The sequence below is a fragment of the Pistacia vera genome, unplaced genomic scaffold (assembly GCF_008641045.1).
Source record: "Pistacia vera cultivar Batoury unplaced genomic scaffold, PisVer_v2 Contig123, whole genome shotgun sequence".
Taxonomy (NCBI): Eukaryota; Viridiplantae; Streptophyta; class Magnoliopsida; order Sapindales; family Anacardiaceae; genus Pistacia; species Pistacia vera.
Genome location: NW_022195282.1, coordinates 1,029,313 through 1,055,112, shown reverse-complemented (window position 1 = coordinate 1,055,112; position 25,800 = coordinate 1,029,313). Strand labels below are relative to the sequence as shown.

Genomic DNA, 25,800 nt, shown 5'->3' with positions numbered 1-25,800 from the left:
ATGAAGCTACTCGAAGCTGTGATTTCTTTCACAGACAGAAAAGTTTTGGTTGGAATAGGCAAATTCTTGTCAACAACAGTTTGTATTGAGTATATTCTAGGGTATCAAGTGCAGAATTAGTTATGAACATAGCACAAAACATACAGAATAATGCCCCGTTTGTTCATATAAAAAACTTTGATTTCTTAATTTTTGTAAGGATACCTGTTGAAAGGAGACAGCAAATCAGTATTTAAAATTTAATCTTATTCTCATTTTCATATGCTGACTCTTTGTTATATTGTTTCATCAAAAGTCATGCATAGAACCAAAATTTCTTCTCTTTCGATGTCCCCATGACAATTAAAACATTTTTTAATAGATTTCTATCGGTTAAAAAAACACTTTTAAGTTGTTTAAAGTGTTTGACTGTTTTCAAAAATATTCTTATACAATTTTATAAAAATTTGTTGTTTTCAATTTTTTTTATTGGTTTTCCTTCTCTCTTTTTATCTTAGAAAATGTGTCTTACTTATTCACATAAAATTTTATTATTTAAAAACTAGAAAATTGAAAAATATGGAATCACATAGATAACTAAAGAGTCAGGTCGGGTTGTCAGCCAAACCGAACCACTCGCAAGTGGCTAGAAACTCAGCTTAATAGAAGCTCGAGCTCGACTTGGCTTGGCTACAATATTGAGCCAAGTTCAAACTTGCCAGATTTCAGCTCGATTGAGAAAGTAGAAAAGTGGAGAAATTGAGAGTTTTTTTTTTTTTTTTTTTTTTTTTTTTTTTTTTTGTGAGGAGCTCATTAGGCTCAAGCTCGAACTTGACACTGTGGCAACCGAGTCGAGCTCGATTAGCCTAAAGCTCGGCTTGTTTACACCCCTGGTTTACGCTATTGTAACACAAATTATTGACTTAAAATGAAACACAAACTAATCACATTTATCTAAATCTAATCTAACAACTCTTGTGAATTTGAGCATAAAAAGTTACACATCGCTCACACAGATTATTTCAAAATTTAAAGGAAATCAACCATTTTCTTTTCAACCAACAACGAAATCCAGAAAAAAAAAAATCAATCTGGAAGAGCAAATAAAATCCCCAAAAAAAAAAAAAAATTCAATCTCAAAGAGCGAACAAACTTGTAGTTAAATTTTATATTTTTGGTTGATATGGTGATATTTACACAACTTTAAGGAAACTCGTTATCTTTCAAAGAGATTTCAAATAATATTAGACTTGTATTTGAAAGAGATATAACTTGAATTCATCGCAGATATTGAATTTTTATTACGGAATTAAGAATTAAGTTTTTTATTATGTGTAGAAATTGGGTTTATTGATGTAAGAATTTTTATTCAATTCAATAGAATATAAAAGTTAATAGAAATTTGGAAGAAATTACTTAGCCTTTCTTTAGTAGATTAATGATTGAGGAATTTTGTGGGGTCTTTACTGCTTTTACAGCCTGTTTTTTTATTTTTCACATCAAAAGCTTTCGTGGTATTCTGTTCAATTCACATTGCTATTGTATTTAGGGTCACGGGTGATTAAAGAGAGAGACAGAGGGTTTCTCTTTGTTTACCAAAATATCATTCAATTTGTAAAAGGATTGAAATAATTGACAGTGAACGACCTTTTTTTTTGTTTTTTTTGCAACCGAGGTGTCTTGACCGGCTTGCGCATACCAACTAATCGTCAGGGTCCATTGAATACCTACAAATACAAAGGGTTTGGTAACTAGGGTGTCTGACTAGTTTGCGTGTACCTCAACTAGTTTATAAAGTTGAACACCTCACAAGCAAAGGGCTAGGTAAGTCACAATATGGTATGATAGAATTTGAGATGGGTCTGACTCCTCACCTTATAAAGTCTTGTTGAATGGGAGAACTACCCCCTCACGGTCAAACCTATATGTTGAGTCATGTCTGTTTTAATGAAGGTACTGTTGGCTAACTCCTCACCCGCTGGTCAAGCACTTAGCTCAGTGAACATGAGCTCTAATACCATAATGGAATTTGAGGTGGGTCTGACTCCTCACCCAATAAGGCCTTGTAGAATGGGAGGATTATCCTTCATATAAACCAGAATACTTGAGCGTGCCTAGTCTGTGTGAGACTCCAACCATGGTAGGTGGCCCAAAAATTCACACCAAGAACCCAAGACAACCCCTTGGGATTATTAAGCGACTTTTTTTTGTTAGAAAATTGTAGACGTAAAAATCTATGTGCGGAAAAGGGGTCTGATCCCGTGAGGTTGAGGCCAATAGCAATCCGTTGCACCTACACACGTAGAGACAAGCGTGAAGCAAACGAGAAAACCTGGGGTGGTGTTTACCTTAGGCACTCCGACACTAAGTCAGCAAGGCTAAAAGAGGCTAATATAATGAGGGCTAGGGAGTAAAGAGGTTACGGAAGTCTAGTCAGGACTGTGACTACGGCGATGAGTGAAGCTCTCAAGAGGAGCTTCGGGTGTGAAGGTGTTGTAATCTCATGTCCTTGTGGAGAGGGATGAACTCTGCTTATATAGTGATTGTCTGGTCTCCAGTCCTGGTGGGAGTAGGAGTCTAGTGGACTCTGATATAAACCTAGAGGAATTAGGCGGATGTGTGAGCTGTCTTACCAGTGTTCAATAGGAAGGTGATACCGAACAGAAAAGTAACATCGAGTAGGAAAGTGACCTGAACAGGAAGGTGACTTCAATAGGAGACTGATCTGGAATAGGAAAGTGATATATGGGTTCCGTGGGCTCTGGACTTGCTCATAGTCCAAGAAGTGATTGGGCCAACTGTATCTCGTATCAAATGGGCCTAATCGGATGGGACCGCATCGGGATTGGGCCTGGTCTCTTCCTCATTCAGTCCCGTTCTCATTTGGGCCAAGGGCGATTTTTGGCCCTAACAGTTTGCCCCCACTCTCTGAGTTAAGCTTTTCTTAAGTCAGAGAGTAGGAAGCGATCAAGGCGCGCTCGGTTCACTTCCTGGACGACAGATTGTCAGCGTAGCTGACCAGTTTGATGTAGGTGATTCGTAGTCAAGGGTCGCTCGGTATCAAAGCTGATCCGGAATGTGCAATCACCCCAAGAAGGTGTGCCCGATCGTGTGAAGAGTCGAAGGGACTGACATAACGAGACTTCTGGGGCTCACGTGCTCGTTCGGGTGTGTCCTGCCGATTGGAGAAGTGAACTAAAATCCCGTGACAGGGGTATCTGCTCGACATGCCGCGGTCGAATGAGTTGGAGACAATGTAAATTAAAGGTTCGTTCGGTTAGGGTACGGGTGATCGAGTGGGATGGAATCAGCTCGGCCGGCTTGTTGGACTGTAAGACTTGCGCTTGTGATTCCACGACGCTCTTTACTGGATGCCAAAGGGCAAACAAAATGCGCAAACATTTGACCCATGGCTGCCCACTCGTCTACTATGGAAGACCGAATGGCCAAGGCCCCTTGGCTTGACGCCTCGAGGGTGAACAAGTGATAGACTGTCCTAGCCAATCGCCCCAATTGGGAGAATTCCTAGACATGAAGCATGGGGTGTCGGCTTCGTTGCGGGAGCCGGCCTGTTGAAATGTGCTGGCTCGTCGGGTAGGAAGGGCGATGAACTCTTTAGACAGTTAAGTCTATGTGTTGATCGTGTGCGTGGGGTGAGGTGATGGTGATAGTCAAAGTTTGAAAAGACCAGGTCGGTCGGTAGGTCGGTGGCATAGGAGAGTGGTGATCCAATACTTGGTTCTGGGGAGTGAGGATAGTGGAGTTCAGTCGGTCGGGTCGGTCGGCTGGGTAGAGTGGATCCAATACTTGCTTCCTAGGAGTGAGGATGGTGGAGTTCAGTCAGTGGTCGGGTAGATGGAGATCCAATACTTGGTTCCTGGGGAGTGAGGATGGTGGAGTTGAGTCGGTCGTCGGTCGGTCGGTCGGTCGGGTGGGTGGAGTGGAGATCCAATACTTGGTACTTAGGGGTGAGGATGGTGTAGTTGAGTCGGTCGGTCGGTCGGGTAGAGTGGACATCCAATACTTGGTTCCTAGGGAGTGAGGATGGTGGAGTTTAGTCAGTCGGTCGGTTGGGTAGAGTAGAGACCAATACTTGGTTCTTGGGGAGTGAGGATGGTGGAGTTGAGTCAAGGTCGGGGGTTGAGTGGAGATCCAATACTTGGTTCCTAGGAGGTGAGGATGGTGGAGTTGAGTCGTATGATGTGTGTTCTGATTTTGGTATAGCCTAGTGGCTAAGTCGGGTGAACTCTCTATTGGGTTGGGTCAATGACTTGTCGATTTTGAGGTGTAAGAACCTTTCACTCGATCTGGCCGACTGAATGTGTAGCTTCATGAACGGGCAAGGCCGATCGAAGGTGTGGATCCACGAATCGGGCAAGGCCGCTCCAGAGATGAAACGGGATCGAGCAGGTCGATTCGAAGGTGTGAATTCGTGGATCAGGCAAGGCCAATCCGAAGGTGTAAATTCAGATCGAGCAAGGTCGATCCAAAGGTGTAAATCCGTGGGTCGAGCAGGGTCGACCTAGTAGTGTCCGGGGTCGAGCAGGGTCGACCCAGTAGTGTAAAAAATCCATAAATCGAGCAGGATCGATCGAAATGCAAATCCGTGGATCGAGCAGGGTCAATCGAAGGTGTAAATCCGTTGGATCGAGCAGGGTCGATCCGAGGTGTAAATCTATGAATCGAGCAGGGTCGATCCGAAGGTGTAAAAACATTTGATCGAGCAGGGTCGATCTGAAGATTCAAATCCATGGATCGAGAGGGCTGATCCGAAGGTGTAATTACGTAGATCAAGCAGGGTCGATTCGAAGATGCAAATCCGTGGATCGAGCAAGGTCGATCGAAGGTGTAATAAACATTTGATCGGTAGGGTCGATCTGAAGATGTAAATCCATGGATCGAGCAGGGTCGATCCGAAGGTGTAATTACGTGGATCGAGTAGGGTCGATCTGAAGATGCAATCCGTGGATCGAGCAGGACCGATCTGAGGTGTAATTACGTGGATCGAGTAGGGTCGATCCGAAGATGCAAATCCGGGATCGAGCAAGGTTGATCTGAAGGTGTAATAACATTTGATCGAGCAGGGTCGATCTGAAGATGCAAATCCGAAGGTGTAATAAACATTTGATCAAGCAGGGTCGATCTGAAGATGTAAATCATGGGTCGAGCAGGTCGACCCAGTAGTGTAAAAATCCATAAATCGAGCAAGGTCGATCTGAAGATGCAAATCCGTGGATTGAGCAAGGTCGATCTAAAAGTGTAAATCGTTTAGATCGAGCAAGGTCGATCCGAATGTGTAAATCCGTGAATCGAGCAAGGTCGATCTGAAGATGCAAATCTGTGGATCGAGTAGGGCCGATCCGAAGGTGTAATTACGTGGATCGAGCAAGGTCGATGCGAAAGTGTAAATCCGTGGATTAGCAGGGTCGATCCGAAGGTGTAAATTCATGGATCGAGTATGGTCGATTTGAAGATGCAAATCTGTGGATCGATTAGGGCCGATCCGAAGGTGTAATTACGTGGATCGAGCAAGGTCGATCCGAAGATGCAAATCCGTGGATCGAGCAAGGTCGATCCGAAGGTGCAATAAACATTTGATCGAGCAGGGTTGATCTGAAGATGTAAATCCGTGGATCGAGTAGGGTCGATCCGAAGGTGTAATTACGTGGATCGAGTAGGGTCGATCTGAAGATACAAATCTGTGGATTGAGCAGGGCCTATCTGAAGGTGTAATTACGTGGATCGAGCAAGGTCGATCTGAAGATACAAATCTATGGATCGAGCAGGGCCGATCCAAAGGTGTAATTACGTGGATCGAGTTGGGTCAATCCGAAGATGCAAATCTGTGGATCGAGCAAGGTCGATCCGAAGGTGTAATAAACATTTGATCGAACAGGGTCGATCAGAAGATGCAAATCCGAAGGTGTAATAAACATTTGATCGAGTAGGGTCGATCTGAATATGTAAATCCGTGGGTCGAGCAGGGTCGACCCAATAGTGTAAAAAATCCATAAATCAAGCAGGGTCGATCTGAAGATGCAAATCCGTGGATCGAGCAAGGTCGATCTGAAAGTGTAAATCCGTTGGATCGAGCAGCGTCGATCCGAAGGTGTAAATCCGTGAATCGAGTAGGGTTGATCCGAAGGTATAACAAACATTTGATCGAGCAGGGTCGATCTGAAGATGCAAATCCGAAGGTGTAAATCTATTGGATCGGGCAGGGTCGATTCGAATGTGTAAATCCGTGGATTGAGCAGGGTTGATCCGAAGGTATAACAAACATTTGATCGAGCAGGGTCGATCTGAAGATGCAAATCCGTGGATGGAGCAGGGCCGATCCAAAGGTGTAATTACGTGGATCGAGCAAAGTCGATGCGAATGTGTAAATCCGTGAATCGAGTAGGGTCAATCCAAAGGTGTAAATTCGTGGATCGAATAGGGTTGATCTGAAGATGCAAATCCGTGGATCGAGCAGGGCCAATCCAAAGGTGTAATTACGTGGATCGAGCAGGGTCGATCCGAAGATGCAAATCCGTGGATCGAGCAAGGTCGATCCAAAGGTGTAATAAACATTTGATCGAGCAGGGTCGATCTGAAGATATAAATTCGTGGATCGAGAAGGGTCGATCCGAAGGTGTAATTACGTGGATCGAGTAGGGTCGATCTGAAGATACAAATCTGTAGATCGAGCAGGGCCGATCCGAAGGTGTAATTACGTGGATCGAGTAAGGTCGATCCGAAGATGCAAATCCGTGGATCGAGCAGGGCCGATCCGAAGTGTGAAAGCTCATGAATCGGGCAAGGCTGATTCGAAGGTGTCAGTTGCTGAATAATGCTTCATTGAATTCAGGCAGTGAGACCGACTGTCTATAAAGGCAATGGATGGGCCCACTCATCCTTTTTAAATAAAAAATGAAAAGACAACAAATATTTAGATTGATTTCACCTAAAAATAGTAGCATGTGGGATGGATTGCGTTCCAACTGTTGCTGATGTCTTTGCCTTTGGGAGTTTGGAGCAGGTAGGCACCCTTCCCTGCTTCTTTGGTGACCTTATAGGGCCTACAATCGATCTGAGCTCTAGCCTCCTGTCGTTTTGCATTCAGTCATACCTGGCGTGAATTGTCTGATTCATCTCATCTTTCTCCCGCCTTATTTGAATCGTTGCTCTAGCCAACGCGTCTTCCATCGTGGTGCAACCTAGCTTCGTCAGTTCTTTGTATAGTTTACCATCCGGGAGGAGACCTTTTTTGAAAGCGTCTACGGCTGTCTCAAGGTTTCAAGAAGGGATGGAAATTTTCTCTTTGTTGAATCTTCTGACATACTCTCTTAGTGGCTCTCCCCTTCTCTAGAATACTCTGTATAGATCGGCCGACAACTTCTCGAGTTTCTTGCTGCTGGTGAACTACTCCACAAAGGTGTCGGTGAGTTGAGTGAATGAGTCGATGAAACCGTTCGGGAGATTTGTGTACCACTGGAGTGCTGGACCGGATAAGCTTGAACCAAAACTCTTGCACATGCAGGCTTCCCTCAGCGATCGGGGTATTGAGACAGTGAACATCTGCTGCTTGTATAAGGCTATGTGATCATCTGGGTCGGTTGTGTCGTCGTAGGGTTTCATGCTGGGAATAGTAAACTTCTGGGGCATGTCGGCTAGAGCGATCTCGTCCACAAAGGGTGAATCCGCGTAACAGTAAGGCCTGCTCTTCTTGGTCGGGACCGGCATTCCTGGGATGCGCCTCATCACTGCCTCTACATCAACCAACCTCTTGGCCAGTACTTGTTCTATAGGAGAGGGGGATACCACTAGGTAATCCCGTTTGACTGGGTCAACCATTGCATTCGTCCTTAGCATATTTCGTTGGGTCATCCCGCGCGGTGTAGTCTGGTGGATCATTCCTTCGTGCACACCCTGGTAGCCCGGATCTCCGTTTATTCCCTCTGATCGGATGACTCCCATGGTAACTAATCTGGTGTTTTGCCCTACATAAATGGTCAGGGGGGTTGTTTGATATTCGTTTGGTCCGTCAGGATGGGTGGGCTCGAGTGCTATAGTTTGGTTAGGTTGGCCATTCAACCCGTGAGGGTGAGCCGAGCTGAATGGTGTTTGTGCGAGGATGGTTGACTGGAGGTGAGGCTGGATGGTAAGAATGGGTTGGTCTTGCAGGTGTGGGCTCTCTGTCTTTTTGGCGTCTTGATCTCGAGACTAGGGTGGATCAGATGAATGGGGTTCTGTTGGCAGATCCTTTCCTCCATGAGTTAGGATCGAGTCATTGACCATCGATGAACTTAATGAACGTGGCCTTTTACCGAAGGCCAAGGGTCTGTGCTCTGGGGTTTGGAGAGGTTGCATGGATGGAACTGGGGCACGGAATCGATTGGGAGGTACTTGGCAAGGCAAAAGCTCTGGATCATAGAACTGACTCACCTTTTCTTTAAGAGACTAGTTTTCGGCCCTGATGGATGCGTTTTCGCTCTGGAGTGCATTGTTCTCGGCTTCCAAAGCGGATATCTTGTCTGAATTTTGTTGCATGAGAGCGGTCAGAGCCTCTAGTTTAGCCTCGAGGCTGGAGTTAGTGTTGTCCGAAGGGTCAGCCATGGAAAATTCCTCTACGTAGCAAGGTTCGTCAAGCTGAATGATTGCTAAAGGCCCCATGGTGGGCGTCAAACTGTAGACGTAAACATCTACTTGTACGAAAGGGGGGTCTGATCCCGTGAGGTTGAGGCCACTAGCAATCCGCTGCACCTGCACACGTAAAGAAACAAGCGTGAAGCAAACGAGAAACACCGGGGTGGTGTTTGCCGTAGGCACTCTGACACTCAAGTCAGCAAGGCTGAAAGAGGCTAATATAGTGAGGACTAGGGAGTAAAGAGGTTACCAGAAGTCTAGTCGGGGACTGTGACTACGGCGATGATGTGAAGCTCTCAAGTAGGAGCTTCGGGTGTGAAGGTGTAATGTAATCTCATGTCCTTTGTGAGAGGGCTAGCCTCTACTTATATAGTGACTGTCTGGTCTCCCAGTCCTGGTGGGAGTAGGAGTCCTAGTGTGACTCTGATATAAACCCTAGAGGAATTAAGGCGGTGGTGAGCTATCTTACCAATGTTAGAATAGGAAGGTGATCCCGAACAGGAAAGTAACCTCGAATAGGAAAGTGACCTGAACAAGAATGTGACCTCGAATAGGAGACTGATCTGGAATAGGAAAGTGATATGTGGGTGCCGTAGGCTCTGGACTTGCTCATAGGTCTAAGAAGTGAACTGGGATTTTAAGGCCCGGACCCGATGGTTTAGGCTGATTGTAGCTCGTATCAAATGGGCCTAATCCGGATGGGGCCGCATCGGGATTGGGCCTGGTCTCTTCCTCATTCAGTGCCGTTCTCCTATTTGAGCCAAGGACGATTTTTGGCCCTAACAAAAATCACGCAGCAGAAAACATACATTCGAGATAAATAACATAGGAATAAAATCACACCACACAAAGAGACACGATATTTACGTGGTTCAGCATAACCCGCCTACATCCACAGATGAGAGAAATCCACCATAGTTTCATGAACACGATATACAAAAGTACACAATACCATAAACCTGGTACATAAAACAAAGTGGAAACAGTACTAATTTCTAACCATGCTCAACCTAGTACCTAGAGTGGAAATGATCTTAGTTTCTTAAACACTCTTCCCATGGTGTTTAATAACTCTTACATCAAATACCCTGTGTTCTCACATTCTCTCATTCTCTCGTAACTTTAAATTGATTATCACCCCTATATTTATAAGTAGTATATGGGATATTCTATTTCAATAAGATTCATATTTCAATCCTTAATAGAACTCTCATAATTCTATTCCTATTTAGAATTATATTCTTTATTAAAGAGTTTTTTTAAAGACATACAATTTTATATGGGAACAAATAGGAAAACGAGCCACAATATCCGAACATTTTTTTCTTCGATTTATATAAACCATTAGATCAGATTAAGATAAAAGGAGGTTAGTTTGTGTCTCAATTTAAATTAGATTTAGATAAAGGGTGGTTAGTTTGTATCTCATTTTAAGTTAATAATTTGTATTGCAATAGTTTGACCCATAACTATATAAGATTGAAAATGCACTAAACGTAAAAATATTTTTTTTTTCCATTATTTACTTTCTTTTAGTATTTTAGCGTTTTACCAAAGCAACTTTAGTTGTGTTCTTATTAAAGCTTAAAGATCTAACATCGATGCCAAAATTCACCTTCTGCCCTTACACAATCTGTTTGATAAACTCTTCCAAACTCTTTGAAGAAGATCCTCCTGGTTTGCCACTCTTTTCAGCCAATTCCTTCATTTTCAACACATTTTCTCTAATAACAACACTGGAAAGCAATTCATCCACCTTCCTCTTCATCTCATGCCTACTCACAATCCCGTTTTCATCACCCTTTAACCATAAACCAATTTTCCAACCTTCACATATGCAAGTTTTGTTGTAAAACTGATCACCAAAATAAGGCCAACATAACAAGGGTACCCCCATGCTTAGTCCTTCCATTGTCGAGTTCCATCCGCAATGCGTCAAGTAACAGGCTACCGCAGGATGAGCCAATACCTTTTCTTGCGGCGCCCATTCAACAATCTTTCCGAGATTCGTTACTCTCTCTGGAAACCCTTCTGGGTACTCGGCAGAGTTGCCATTGGTAAGGTCTTGCCTGGCAACCCACAAAAACGGTCTACCGATAAGTTCAAGGCCTAGCGCTAGTTCGCTGAGCTGCTGCTTGCTGAACATCGATGAGCTTCCGAAGGCTGCATAAATGACTGATTTAGGAGGTTGTCTGTCTAACCAGCTTAAGCAAGTTAAGTCCTCTGACCAAAAGTTTCCGCTAGGTCGCCCGTTCGCCAGAATGGGACCGACTGTTGAAATATTTGGGAGTAAATCAGTGACTGAGGGTTCAAGCTCATGAAACCAGTTGCACAGCAAGAAGTTGCAAGATGTCAAGATTTGGTAAATAGCAGGTACAAATGCAAAAATCCCCTTTTGTAAAGACGGGTTTCCGGGACAAAGCCAGAAGAGTTCGGCAGGGCTCAAAGGAGGTAAATTTGGTGACAGCTCAACCTTCTCATCCCTTCTTGGAGTACCTACAGATTTCATCAAAATATATGCAATTTTAACTTCAACGGGTCATTTTCAGCATTGTTTGAATACTCTTCCAAAGAGATTGCACTTTTGCAGCTTATTTACATTCAGAAAGAAACATCTTATTGCTGTTGACAGAAGTTCAGTAAGTAATAGCTCTCATTGCAATCCTTCACTAGTTCAATTATGCTAAGTCATAAATAAAGAGAAAACAACGTGAGATGTGTTATGACAAATTTTTGAACGCATACCATCAGTGTTGATAATGCCAGATTCCAAAAGTTTCGGAAGTTGAAGTGTCATGGGCAGGATTCCGGGTGATGCTGTAAAGAAAACTGCTCCCTTTAGTCCCAACTTCGCGGCAATCTCCAGAGCCCATCCGCAAGTTACATCAGCAACGACACAAGCGACCTTCTCATTGCCCTCCTGTTGATTGACCTTCTTTATCAAGTCCTCCAGATAACCAGGCATGACTTTATAGATACTCTGATTCAACTTAGCCTCGTCTCTTCGGTCATCATCCGGTTCTAGCCCATCAGCAAAAGGGACTATTCTCACTAGCTGCTGCTCTTCACCCATCTCTAGCAATGCGCCCATGCCTGCAACAAATGTTGGTTTCATGGACTTCATTATTCTTGCATATATGAACTCTGTAGTCACAAATGTAACCTTGACTCGACAATCAGCAAGGCGATAAGCTAGTTTCATAAATGGCTTAACATGTCCTTGAGCTGGGTGTGAAACAAGAAGCACATGACCTATAGCTTCATTTGACCGGTGAGGATCAGAGCATGTGGTTTCCATCTTTTTTCTCTAATCTCTCCTCTCCCTTACTGTTCCAAAAGAAGTCTATTGTTGCTGAGATTGGTCCTTGGTTCCAAGTTCTGTGAACTGCTTGTGCCAGTGTATTACTGGATTGATTAACTATTAAATAAGCAGACACATCATTACTTGAGGGAATGCTTTTTCTTTTTTGTTCATATTTCTGAAACTGTATTCAATGACCTTATTTCATGTTTCATTCATCAAGCACTGCCATCTTTTTAGGAATGTATTATAATTTAATGAATCAGTTTTCTTTCTTGTTAATCTGTGAGACCAGACATTTTAGTCATTCAAAACTCATGCACTTAAACCTTCATTGCTCGCGCAACAGCAGCTGCAATGCCGTTTATCTTCGGTTCATTTCTACCTCATTTTATTTCAAAGGAATTCTAATACATCTTCTAATTCTTTTGCACTTCACAACATGATAAAAGAGATGGGCGTCATAGGTGTTGTCATTAAGTATTCGTGACGCACCATCTAATTATTCTTGGACAACTTATAATTTACTTCGCCACCTTGTTAAAACTAATGGCGATGCCATCAGCAATTATATCAAATTTCCATCACCTGCACAACGAGCATTAATGCATTTGCTAATCAGGGTTCAAGCGCCCATTGCTAAAGAGTGGATTGAGATCAAACTTAAGCACTGACATATTATTTTGAAAGAATTAAACTGAAAACAAACTGGAGGTAACCATAAAACATGGATAAATTGCAAATAAAACAGTAGAAGTTCAGTGGATTTTGGTATCTTTTCATATTCAATACAGCAAATTTCATTAACAGTTCACTTCCCGCCCCCAACCCAAAAACTACAAAAAGTGAACCTAATGTCAACATCAAGCGCCTGAAAAAAAAAATGTGGTACACTGTCATAGTTCATCTTGACTCCATTCTAGGTATCTCAACTCTTTGTGCCCGGTCGAGCAGGCCCTAAGTAGTTTGTCACCAAGCCCATGATCGCAAACCTGGTTTTTTTGCCACAGAAGTTAGAATCATCATAGTGAAAATAATAGATGATCAAATAAATTACTGAACCAAATGATATTGTACATAAGACACATTCTGCGAGTACTAGGACGAGGAGAGAGATACATTTAAAGTACAATTCTTTCGAGGCATCTTTGCAAGTCATCATGCTCAGGACTACCATGACTAGTTAAAATATATTACAGTTATCCCCAATCAATTTATGGTTGTTGATCGGTAATCATAAATGAACAGATAAATCAAGAGGACTCGCTACAAAACCATTTCACACTGTATAAGGATCGACTCATTAGACAAAATAGAAAGTAATGTTGGGAAGATAGAACCTGAACAGAAAATACCCCAAGATAAAGCAGCAGAAATGCTTAATCATAGGACAAAGAACAAATTGAACCCAATAAATATGTATTGCCCAAATCTAACGTTTTGTTCAACCCACTATTAGATAACAAAAATATGCAATTCAAAATAAAAATAATAAACAATGCACTAATAATTAACCGTGCTTTAAAATGTCATCATCAACTTAGACATAGTAAACCAGGCCTAAATCTAAGCATGAAAAGAGAATGGAAATCAAAATGGATAATACTCAAATCGGCTGAAGTGCAAGCACAAATTTAGTTGTTAGTGAAAAGATGCAAGGCAACACTTTTGGTGACAAGCAGAATTAAACAAATTAGATCAACAACCATTGAAAAGAAATTGTAAACGCCATCCATTGCAAAGTTTCAAACACCACAAAATCCAGGACAAAATCCCTTTCAGTAATACTAAGCAATCTCAATAGACCATTAATACGAATCCTACACAAAACCCATTTGATTCCTATATGGATCCCATCAAAATTTCATGTATTCCTCACTATGATAAATACTGTTTAAACAACAACGAAATTTATAGAACACCACGGGTTACATTAATTACACGTTCAAAAACACAATAAAAACTTAAACAAGACTCACATCATAGCCATGGAAATTTGCTTAAGATCAGTCTCGATGTTCCTCATATTCGACAGTGACTGCGCACAGAATATGATTGCGAGCCAAGAGCATATCTTGTACTGCAACAAATATAAACAAATAAACACAACAGTTATTTCGATCCAATTGGTAAAAAAAAAAAAAAAAACAAAATCGATCACAATAAATTAAAAAAAAAAAAAAAAGGAAGGAATTTAAGAGCTGATTCAAAGGGAAGTAAAATTGAGTGAGTTGAGTAATTAACTAAATAGAGATTTGATTTGTAAACGAACCCTGAACATGACGCCGACAATCCCGAAAACGACGGCGATGAAACCAGCGTAATCGATGGGCAATTCTTGAGGAGCCACTGGAGTTGCCACAAAGGGCTTCGCCGTCGATGGCTGACGTGGATCGTTCGCAGAGGCTGAATTATGTGAAGACATTTTCGAGATCGATCAGTGTCACTGTGACTATTCTATTCTTCCTCCATATGTAGACTGAAACAGAACCCGCCCGGGCTAGGATAGGCCCATGGACCCATGCCCATATAAAATAAGGCCTAATAAATATCCTAGTACTAAGTATGGGCTTTATCTTGTGAGACTATCTTTACGCTAAAATAATCTTATTACTCTATGGGTGCGTTTGGCTCCCTGTTTTTATCCATATTCCCAATCCTATTCTCCAAATAATGTTTGGCACACTATTCCAGAAATATTATCCTATTTTTTTAATTACTTTTAGACCCCATAAGGTTATTAATTTCACTAAATGCCCCCTGAAATTTTTTTTTTAAAATTAACAAAAACCCCCCCATCAACCCAATTTGTCAGATTCCGGCAACCACCGCCGGTGATAGCCAGAATCTGTACAACGGCCTAAATTCCGACCATAAATGGCCAGAATTACACCGATCTGGCCTTTTCCGGTAAGATCCACCACGGATCTGGTCGAAAAATGCCAGATCTGGCCGTCAGCGACGGCCAAAGAAATGGCCGTCGTTGATCGAAAACGATGGCCACATCTTTGGCCGTCGCTGACGGCCAAAGATGGCCGTCGTTTTGGCCTTTCCGGCCGTCGACAGCCATAACAGGCCCTTAGATCTGGCCTTTTCCGGCCAGATCCGTGGTGGATCTGGCCGAAAAAGGCCATAATGATGCGTTACGGCATAGATCCGATCGGTCTGTGCCGTAACGAAATTTTCCGGCCAGATTCCGACGGTGGCGGCCGGAATCTACACTGCAGGTGGTGGGGGTGTTTTTGTCATTTTATATAGTAGGGTCTTTAATTAAATTAGTAAACCTATGGGCTTTTTCATAAATTTTTCAAATTTACCTCGTAATACTCCCCTATCCAATAATCCAATATTATCCTCAAAATCCTATCCAAAATACTACACCAAACGCACCTTATAACTTTCAGTCTTGTTATTTGTCCCCAGAGGTGGGAACTTGGGACCGGACCCGAAAAACCCACCCAAAAAACTCTCAATTAATGTATAATGATTTTTTCACCTTGTTTCCTCACACATTCAAGAATCCTAAATACTCCAATTGCCTGAAAAAAACTTATGTGTGAACGTCTTAATCATCAAGTCTTAGCAAGGCAGACAAACATTCTACATGAAAATCTATTCCAATAGGATGAACAACTACATTGAAGAATATGTGAGCTAGTTTTATTGAAGAATCTATGAGTTTTAACCACATACCAATAAAAATAGAATATTATTAGGTGGACAGAGAAGTAAATAATTTTTAATTTCAATTCATCCGTTTAATGTCATGAAATGATAAAAAAATTTATGATCAGTTTATACTTAAAAAATTAGGAAGACAAGTTCCATTACGATTACATATGCATATACCATTTCATTCTATTGATGAAGGCATAAAACTTTATTGAAAGGTAAAATTTTCTATCCATTGTGCCCAATAGTTGGCTACTTTATGTGTTTGTTATCATAAATGTTTTTGGCTCAATCTGCAACTATAAATTTTAGTTTACCTTTTTAATTTCTAGAAATGAGTAAACGATATTTTCCCATCCAAATAATGGTTTAATAACACTTTTTCGCTCACATACTTTTAAAATACTATTTTATTCTGTTTCCGATTCCTACATTTCTGCGGCCCCACACCACCATCATTCTCTTTCCTAATCATCACTCACTAAAACCCCTCAAACTGTACCCCCGTCGACACCACCAATCAAGCGACTAGGGTATGCACAACCGCTTCTCCCAAGTCAAATTCCGATCAATCTAACCACCAAAATCCAACCTATATTGATTATGTATCAATTTTTAACTTTTTAGAAAGTAAGTTTTTCAATTTATTGTTTACCTTTTCCATATATTTCTTATTCTTTTCATTTTTCCATTTTTGGGACATTTTTTTTAGATTTTTTATTTTCTTATTAAAATTTGTGATATTTTATATAATTTAATAATTTTTAAGCCTAACATGGGTATTGGAGGCTACTGAACATGAAGTAAAAGTAAGGGGGTGGGTTGTGATTGATGGGCAAAGCAGCTGAGGGCATTGAGGTCATTTACCCTTTCTATGATTAAAATAGAGTGATGCTATTGGTCCTTCATAATTTATCTTAATAAACCCCATCTCTAAATTTACCCCTCTAAAATTTTTATGCATATCTAAATGTCTAAATAAAAACCATCCATTTACAAAATAACCCTTACGTTGCGTTTGGTTAGGGGTCTAGGAAGATTACTCCGCTAATCTTTCTTTAATTTTCAAGATTCCCCTATTTGATTGTTAAGTAATAAAATATTCCAGTAATCTTTTAATATGAATAGTGTTTACTATTGGTAAAATAGAGGGTAACCAGATTATCAACTTAGGAGGTGTTATTAAAATATTACTATTGGTGATTTTTATACCTATTTTGCCCTTAATTAAATACCATTTCAAATACATTTGCATCAAATGTCTACCAAATAACAATTAGCCCAACTATGCGAAATGACTTCTATGACCTCATAAATAAATTTTTTTGACAGAAATGCCTCTCATTTTACATAAAATTAATCTTAATTTTGTCATAATTTTACTCCTAAGAAATAATTTTTTTGGACAATAATACCCTTGATCTGAAAACTATTTACATAACACCCCAGCCACCAAAGACGATTGCCGATCGCCAGCCACCATTGCCAACAAACGCGAATAGTCATCGGAATGACACATGACCAATTGGAACTGGCCGATCGTGTGTCAATTTGGTCGTAAACGACCAAATAGTCGTAGATCTGGTCAGAAACAGATCTATTATGGCCATTAACAGCCACAAATTGACTGTTAACGACCATGGATTTGGCCAGATCCCCAACCATCTGGTCGTTTATGGTCATATTTGGCTGGTTGTGCATCGTTCTGGCGACTGTGTATATAACCAAATGTATATAACATAACATTCCCAGTACTCTTGTAGGTAATTTATCTCATTAATAATCTTATTTTTTTAATAATGAAATATTCTCGGAACCAAACACAGTCTTACATTTATATTTTTACTATTATGTTATACTTTCTCAATCCGTGTTTTATATATATATATTAATCAAGCATATAAGCAGTTGTGCATATTGACAATTTAAATTAAATTAATATTAAAAGATTTACTCTATATTGATTGTGTATAAGTACGTTTGAGTCCTATTTAGTAATTTTCATAAAGGATAAAATTGTAAGGAAAAAATGGGGTCGACTAAAGACACTGACGACAGATCATTTAAATATTAATTCAGCATATATGTAGCTGTGCAATAAAGGTGGAACAAATCAACCCTAACCCGGCCCGCATTGGGGAGGGTTCCCGGACCGCCTTATAGGCGGGCCGGGTTGAACCCAACCCGCATGCAACCCCCGAGCGGGCCGGGTTGCTATTTGTTTACAATAGCCAACCCGGCAAGTTGGCAAGGCAACCCGCCGGGTTGGCCCAAAAAAAATTAAAAATTAATTATTTTTTTCAAGTTTCCCCCATTTTTTTAATTCTTTTAATTAAACTATTATGATTGAACTCTTACAAATAATTTTAAACAATAATATTAAACTATACTTCTAAATCATAAATATTAAAATGTATAAAACTTCGTAATATTTGACACATTGTTATTATTATTTTTTATGGTACGTAAAATATAAAAAAATTAAATACTGAAGTCTTATTCTTAAATTTTCATGTCTTGTATAAAATATAATTCATTCTTATGCTAAAGTTTCATCAATTGAATGAATAAATCTAATTTTTCTTATATTACAATTTTATTGTATTAAAATTGAATTAATATTTGAAATGTTAATAAAAAAATTAATTTAATTTAATTATTGATATATGAAAAGTTAACTAAAAACAATTACATTTATAAATCGTTAATTATTTATTTGAAAAGTTAACTAAATAAAACAAAATCAAAAATTAAAAAAAGGGGTTGACCCGGCCCGACCCACAACCTAACCCGACGGGTTAGGATTGGTAGGCCGGGTTGGGCCAACCATTCCTGCAAACATGGCGGGCCTAACCCGGCTTGCCTTTGTTGGCGGGCGGGTTAGGACCAACCCGCCAAAAGTAGTAACCCGCCGCGGGCCGGGCCCGGCGGGTTACTTTTCCAAATCCAGGTGCATGTTGACAATTTATATTAAATTAATATTAAAAGATTTACTCTATACTGATTGTGTACATCTACGCTTGAGTCTTATTTAGTAATTTTCATAAAAGATAAAACTGTCAGGAAAAAAAATTGTAATTGGGGTCGACTAAAGACACTGACGGCAGAGGTAGATGACAGAGAGTAGACAATCATTATCATGCATTATCAGTACCCACAGAGAAGTCGAAAGTAATTTTTAGTATAACAGGGGGTTTATATTTTGGCCAAACCTCGAGGGGTTTTATAAATAATATTTGAAATGGAAATATACTTATTTATCAATTAAAGGGAATAGTTTTAAGAGTTAAATACATCTTCCTACCCAAAAAATATTCCATTGACAAATTCATGTCCACCCACTTTTTAAATACAGTTTTAGCACCCAAAGATCAGTCATTTTTGTTGTGGGAAGGATAAAAGGTCAAAAATTCATTATTAGTAAGGGTAGAATGGTCAACAAACATTTGGTCGATAGAGAAGAGAAAATAAAAGGGCAGGCGCACGTTAGCAAGGAAATGGCGCACGTTAGCAAGGAAATGGTACACTTTAGCAAGGAGATGGCCGGTGGTTTTTTTTGTTTTCTAGTAGATCCCGACATCCAAAATCACTTCCGAGACCACCCACAGAATCCCCATCACTTCCTCTATAAAGCCTAAGCCTCCATTTGTCGTCATCACTCACCATTTCCCACCACCACCTTCATTCACATAACAACTGGATTTTCTGTCGTTTCCGGTGTCGGAAATCCACCATGAAACACACCGCCTCTTCCATCCTCTTCCTCAAGCCTCTCTCACCCTTAATTCATTCACCTTGAGCTCAATGCACCTGCCAATCGCTTGAAATTGCCGCTTGAGTTTTTGAGCGATTTCCCATCTTTTTGGTCCTTTTTCAACTAATTTAGTCACCCAAAATGCCCCTTGCCACCACCGTTCGACTCCCTACCTTCTACTGGTAAAAACCCACCCCTCTATGCATGCCATTTGCTGCCTATGTCTAGCTCTTTCCATCGTGGGACAATCGCGATTTGCGACGCTTTCCTCTATAAATCGTTAGTGTTTTTGGTGCTGGATTAGTGGCTTTTGATTAGTTGTTAGTGTTATGTATTTTTCGGCCACAGTTCTCTCCCAGATCACGCCAACCTCGTTGCCCTAAGGTCGCACACCACCTGCTCGACTAATTGTAGCACCCAACTCCCAATCGACAATGGAAGAGGCTAAGGATATTTTCGTAAATCATTGTATTTCCCACCCAAAACATAATATTTGGATAGTAAAAGGGTTTTTAAAAAATGGGTGGGTATGAATTTGTCAATTGGTCATTTTTTGCATGGTTAATTCTAGTTTTAAAATCCCATGAGGGTGCGGGCCCACCCTGGGCTTGAATTGGCTGGCATCGTGAAAATTAATCTGTGGTTCCGGCCCCTAGACGTATTTTCACTATTTTAGTATAAATTTCGAATCAATTCATAGTCGACTATCAGTTAATTAAGTTAAAAGGACCAAAATTCTATTATTTGAAATAAGTGTCCTTAATACAGTCGATGTATTCTTTAGGAATGAAATGGAATTCTCTGGTGTATAAGATATGTTATTTTCTCTTTCACACGTAAGCTGCAAACACCATTGCTGATTTGCTGTACTTGTAATACATAATTAACACACCAATAAATACAGAAAAACTTTAATTCAAATAATTTGTAATTAGGAAACTAATGATACTTATGTTCAAAGTATGTGTGAACATCTGAATCATATAGTATTAACAAGACAGACAAACATTCTACATAAGAATCTATTCTAATTGGATGGACAATTACATTGAAGAATCTGTGAACTGGTTTTATTGAAGAATTTGTGAGTTATGACCATATACCAACAAAATATTATAAACATACCAAGAATCTGTGAGTTTTGTTTCCCAATTAATTTATGACATTTATTATAAACATAAAAACACATAAATCACCTCTCTGTCTCAATATGGTTTTCAAATCAATTAAATATTTAAAAATATTAAAGACTCAACATGGAATAATAAACTTTACATAACACAAACTTACAAAATTAAATCTGTAGGCCAAAGAGACACTATAAATATATTCATTATCATAGAATAAATTGAAAAGAAAAAGGAGAAGTAAAATCCTCAGAACTTGCTAGCCAAAGAAAACCTTATTCCTTACAAAATAAAATTTTCAATAGACTTGGTTTGGGAAAACAATTCTAATAAATAGATGGACCCATATTGTTAAGTGCAGTTCAAAAGCCGAATCCTATTCGTGTAATTTTGCTTTGGTCGCTTTAATTTATTCTTCTCTTATTTTTCTTTGATATTCCTTGGGCCTCATCAGCCGTTTTTAGCCCAAATAAAGCTTTACTTATTCTCCTCAAATTGGCTCCAATTGAAAACTTTTCCTATGCTTTTGAATTTATTCACCCAAAACATAAAATCTAAATAAATTAAATAACTGACAAAACATATTAAAGGGTAATAAATATATTAAAATCAGAATTTAATATTAATCTTCACAAATACTTGGTAACGCCACATCAAGGTACGTAGCTTTATTTATGCCCTAACACCCTTAGTTGAATTTTGTAAAAGTTATCTTAAACAAGTGTGAAGAAAAATCATTAAAACTTCATTAGGGGTAAAATGGTCTTTTCACTCATAATTAGTTGAAAAAGTAAGGAGTGAAAAAAAGTAGAATAACATGGAGAAGTTAATAAAAATGAGGGCATTCTTGTAATTGATTAAGGGACATAGATGGAATTTTTAGAAAGTGCAAGGGTAAAATGGAAAACTATATATATTATTATGTAGTAATAAGAGTTCAAGAAGAGAAACCCTAGCCACTCCACCCATAGTTCACGCCACCTTCACTCCAAATTCTCTTAAATTTCTTCACTAAATTTTCAAGGAAATTCATAGGATCTTGGCTAGATTTTGATAAATTTTCAATCCTAAGCATCCAAAGGTAAGATTCTTACACCAAGATGTGAGATTAAATTTTAAAGTTTTGAATTCTTATGGTTTTATATTCTTAGGGTTTAAGAGGAAGGGGAATTCTATCAAAGAGAGATTATAGTGTTGGACTTGCTCAAATTCAAGGTAAGTAAATCCAACTTTAGCTTTGATTGGATAAATACTTGTGTAGAGAAATTTCTTATATGTTGTATGTGTGTTTGGATGATGAGAATTATGGATTGAAATTGAGATTGTTTGATATGTGAATCTCATGGTTATGAGGAGTGATGATTTGTATGTGTTGAGTTGATGAAGTTTTGGATGAATTATGGAAGAATGGATGTTAAGTGGTGGAGTTGAATTTTCAGCTAGGTTGGATGTTGGCTTTAGAGAGTTATTTGCTCCAATTTTGGTGGCTTGAGAAATATGTGGAAGTGTAACCAATTTAGGGTTTGTATGTGCATGTAAGGTGTTTGATGAAATGTTAAAGAAAAGTGCATATATATGAGTATGTTAGATTATTACTTTGTTATGGAAATGTTGTGGTAGAGAATTCTAGTTCCATAATGATATCTTTATATGCCATAATGCATTCTTACATTTGAGCATTTGCATTTAGAAAGAATAGCAAAGAATGAGCATATTTACATGCACATGTACATGTATGAGAACATTAAAGAATACAGAGAAAGAAATAAAAGAAATAAATTGTAGAATCATCCTCTAAAGAATATAATTAAAGAATACTTCAAAACTGAAATTTTACTTAAAGAAATATAAAAAGATAAGAGAGGAGAAGGTTGTTGCGATGGGGAGCCCGTGAGTGACAGCGAAGAAGAATAGCCCCGCATGTACACCGCCTTTAGTGAGCGGCCTAAGAATAAGAAAGAAGAATTTGTACGGTCCGTAAGAAGTGTATGTGGATGAGGATTGTACCCAAGAAAGAATTTAAGAATACACTCACACGGCCAGGGTTCCAAATCCATGCCTCAACCGAGTCCGATCGGCAAAGAAAGAAAATAAAAGAAAAGAATAGAAAAGAAAGAAAGAATAGAAAAGAAAGAATAGAAACAGAAAAGAAAGAAGAGAAACAGAAAAGAAAGAAGAGAAACAGAAAAAAGAAAGAAACGCAGAAAAAGAAAGAAACCAGAATAAGAAAACAGAAAAGAGAATGCATTGCATAGAAAAAGTTTATGCATTTGTGCATATGCATCATGCCATTTCTACTACCTCGAGTTAGTTTTCCTATTTGTGCTTATATATCAGTAAGTGAGAAACTAGAATCTTAGAAAGAGCAGAGAAGAATTGAGAAGTTTTGTAATAGCCGCTTCCTACTCAAATACTCATAAAACATGTACATAATAAAATACATATCAAGTAGTATAAAAAGTTGGACCCAAATTTTTCTTTTATTAAACATATACATTCTTTATACAAAAAGTTGTATCATGTACAAAAGCATCAAAACAAGGTGGACACTGTAGACATATCTCTTCACTTGCTGACGCCCTTCCGACTGTATCCTTACATAGGTCCTGCAAAACATAGAAAACAGCGGGGTGAGCACAACTAATGCTCAATAAGTAAATCCTCTACTCATCTATCCCCGTAACTCTCTCTCTCTAATTCTTTCCTTACAATTCTCATTTACTCTCTCTTTATACTTCTCTCTACTTTCTCTTTCTCATAACTCTTTTTTACTAACTCTCTTTAGTAGTCACGGCCTCATCTTACCGGAGGCACAGCCGGGACTCGCTCCCACTCTATGTGACTTCTACTCATTCTAGCCGATCGGACTCGGTTGTGCATGGATTCGGAACCCTTGGCCATGTGAGTGTATAATCTCTCTCTCTCGAGTACTCTCGGGTATAGCCCTCATCCGCATGCACTCTCACGGGCTACACCACTTCTCTTGCTCATACTCATGCCGCTCTCTCAATGCGGCGTACATGCGGGAATACTCTACCCATAACTCACGGGTTCCCCATCGCACAACCTACTCTATTCTCTTTTGTTTAGCACTACTTTCTCTTTGTCCTCTAGTGCTCATTCTCTCTTTCTCTCTTTACTCTAAAAGTAGCTTATACTCACATTCTTTACTATTCCGCAAACTACTTATTAAGTGCATAAATAATGCGTATGAACGGCTCATGCTCACTAATACACTTATGAAAAGCATAAATGCAAGGGTACATCAAAGACAGTCATTCTGCGCAGGTCACACTAAAAAGGGCATAACTTGAGTTATACACATCGTATTGCTACGGTTTTGGTCTCCTTTAAAAGCTTAGAGATAGGGCTACAACTTTGATGTTTTGGTCTAAACTCAGTTCAATCTTTAAAATTCCAAAAAATTACTCAGAAAGTCACGGCTGTGACAGGACAGTTTCTCACTTAGGCATTTCATCAAACAACTCATGTGCATACCAAAGCTCTACTTATCTATAACTCTACTCTTCTCTTTAATCATCCAAAATGGGAGGAAAACTCCCTCATACAGTCATAATTGCTGCCAAGGAAAACACTCCCAAAAATATTCATACACAACTCCTCCAACTTTAACTCAATTTCACTCTCTCATCACACATCAAAAACACTTCTCATAATTTAAGCATATCCAACAACTATGACTAAGCACACATCTCATCTCAATTTTTCAGTAAGTATAACATATATATACATAATTAAAAATAAATCTCTACTCATTTACTTTCCTTGAATCTCAACTTGGTTGGATTTACTTACCTTTAATAGAGAGATCTCACTAATACTTTTCCTTTTCCTTAGTACCTTGTCCCTTCTCTACAACTTTAAACCATAAAACCATAAGACTTCAAGATACAAATATAAACAAATTTATATCTAAAGCAAAAAAATCTTTACCTTAGGATGCTTTAGATGAAATCTCTACTAAAACTACCCAAAAGCTCCTTAAAACTCCTTAGAAATCTTAGAAAATTGAATGGAAGATTGAGAGAAATTAGAGAATGGATACGGCGGTGGAAATGGGTGAAAATGAAGGGTTCTCTACACTTAACCCTTTTTAGCTCATATTATAACCATCATTTCCCATTTTGCCCTTACTCTTCCTTGGAAATTCCATCTATATCCTTTGATTCTTTGCAAATACACCCTTATCACCAACACATTCTCTAGTTAATTTCCTTACATTTCACTCCCCACTTTTCCTACTAATTAGGGGTAGAAAGGTCATTTTTACCCCTTATGAAGAATTCTCTAGAATCTTCAAGAAACTTTTCAACTAGCTCGTCGCCGCGGCGAAAAAACTTCCGTCGCCCCGGTGAAAAGTTACAGAGCCGACACCGCCTTACTCAAGCCAACGTCGCCGCGGCGAAGACTATTCTTCGCCTCGGCGAAGACTGAAATTTTAAGAGTCCTCAAAACTCAACCAATTTCAAGGCAACACTCAACCAACTCAACATACAAACTCAATTAAAACCGAATCAATGAATACAGCAAATCTTAACTACGTACCTCAAGCGGGGCGTTACAAGTTTGGTGAAAGGAAAGAAAATCCAGGATCTGAGTAACGGAGAAAGAATAGAAGTATTGTGGGTTTGCTTAGTGAGCAATTAGTGTCCACTCCATTGATTTCATTGTTTTTGCAGGTAGTAGATAAGATGCGGTCGGATGGAACGTCAAGTAGCAGAGGAGAAAGGCAACACTGTCAGACTGTATTTTTGAGTTTATTTTTGTGACTTATTATTTGATGTAGAGATTTGTATATAAAGAAAAATTAGTTATGGACCCTCTATTTCATACTTATATATATATATATATATATTCTATAATATGTTTAGTGAGTTTTACTTATATTTTTCCAAAGAACTACTAGCTAGAAAGAATATTACATACTTGACTTAAATTATATAAATTATACTCCTTCATAAGAAATGGAATAATTGTGTCCCCTATCCTTAGTATTTTATTAGGGTTTTACATTTTAATTTAATAGGTTATGTCAAATACTTTAAAGCAAATGTGTTATTTAATAATACCACCCTAACAAATTAGTAGATTTTGAGGAGATCCGTAAAGAAAAATGAAATACAGTTAAACCTCGATAAATTAATATCCTTGGGTCCATTTAAATTTATTAATTAATCGATATATTATTTAATCGTATAAATTAATAAATTATTGATTTATTGAGGACATCATGGAAAATGACAAAGAAGATGAAGTTGAAGACGATAGTTCTGTATTGAAGCTCATCTCGCGCAAAGATGCATTCAATGTAACAATCA

At 39.1% G+C, this 25,800-nt stretch overlaps 2 protein-coding genes across 2 annotated transcripts; both read right to left on the bottom strand.

The window, feature by feature from the left end:
• Positions 1-10,231: 10,231 nt before the first annotated feature.
• LOC116116479 (UDP-glycosyltransferase 83A1-like) lies at positions 10,232-11,925 on the bottom strand. The gene is made up of 2 exons (XM_031402548.1): positions 11,353-11,925; positions 10,232-11,103 (listed from the first exon to the last, which is right to left on the bottom strand). The coding sequence occupies exons 1-2, from the start codon at positions 11,903-11,905 to the stop codon at positions 10,232-10,234; spliced, it is 1,425 nt and encodes a 474-aa protein (XP_031258408.1). The 5' UTR covers positions 11,906-11,925.
• Positions 11,926-12,761: 836 nt separating this feature from the next.
• LOC116117274 (protein Asterix) lies at positions 12,762-14,349 on the bottom strand. Its single transcript, XM_031403308.1, has 3 exons — positions 14,181-14,349; positions 13,888-13,988; positions 12,762-12,900 (listed from the first exon to the last, which is right to left on the bottom strand). The coding sequence occupies exons 1-3, from the start codon at positions 14,331-14,333 to the stop codon at positions 12,837-12,839; spliced, it is 318 nt and encodes a 105-aa protein (XP_031259168.1). The 5' UTR covers positions 14,334-14,349; the 3' UTR covers positions 12,762-12,836.
• Positions 14,350-25,800: the final 11,451 nt, after the last annotated feature.

What these genes read in the sequence shown, in the direction of transcription:
- LOC116116479 (XM_031402548.1), bottom strand. Translation starts at nt 11,905, where the DNA reads ATGGAAACCACATGCTCTGATCCTCACCGGTCAAATGAAGCTATAGGT. An exon ending in TGGCATTATCAACACTGATG is followed by an intron (nt 11,104 to 11,352) that starts GTATGCGTTCAA and finishes TGAAATCTGTAG; the next exon opens with GTACTCCAAGAAGGGATGAG.
- LOC116117274 (XM_031403308.1), bottom strand. Translation starts at nt 14,333, where the DNA reads ATGTCTTCACATAATTCAGCCTCTGCGAACGATCCACGTCAGCCATCG. An exon ending in TTGTCGGCGTCATGTTCAGG is followed by an intron (nt 13,989 to 14,180) that starts GTTCGTTTACAA and finishes TATTTGTTGCAG; the next exon opens with TACAAGATATGCTCTTGGCT. An exon ending in CAAATTTCCATGGCTATGAT is followed by an intron (nt 12,901 to 13,887) that starts GTGAGTCTTGTT and finishes CAAAAAAACCAG; the next exon opens with GTTTGCGATCATGGGCTTGG.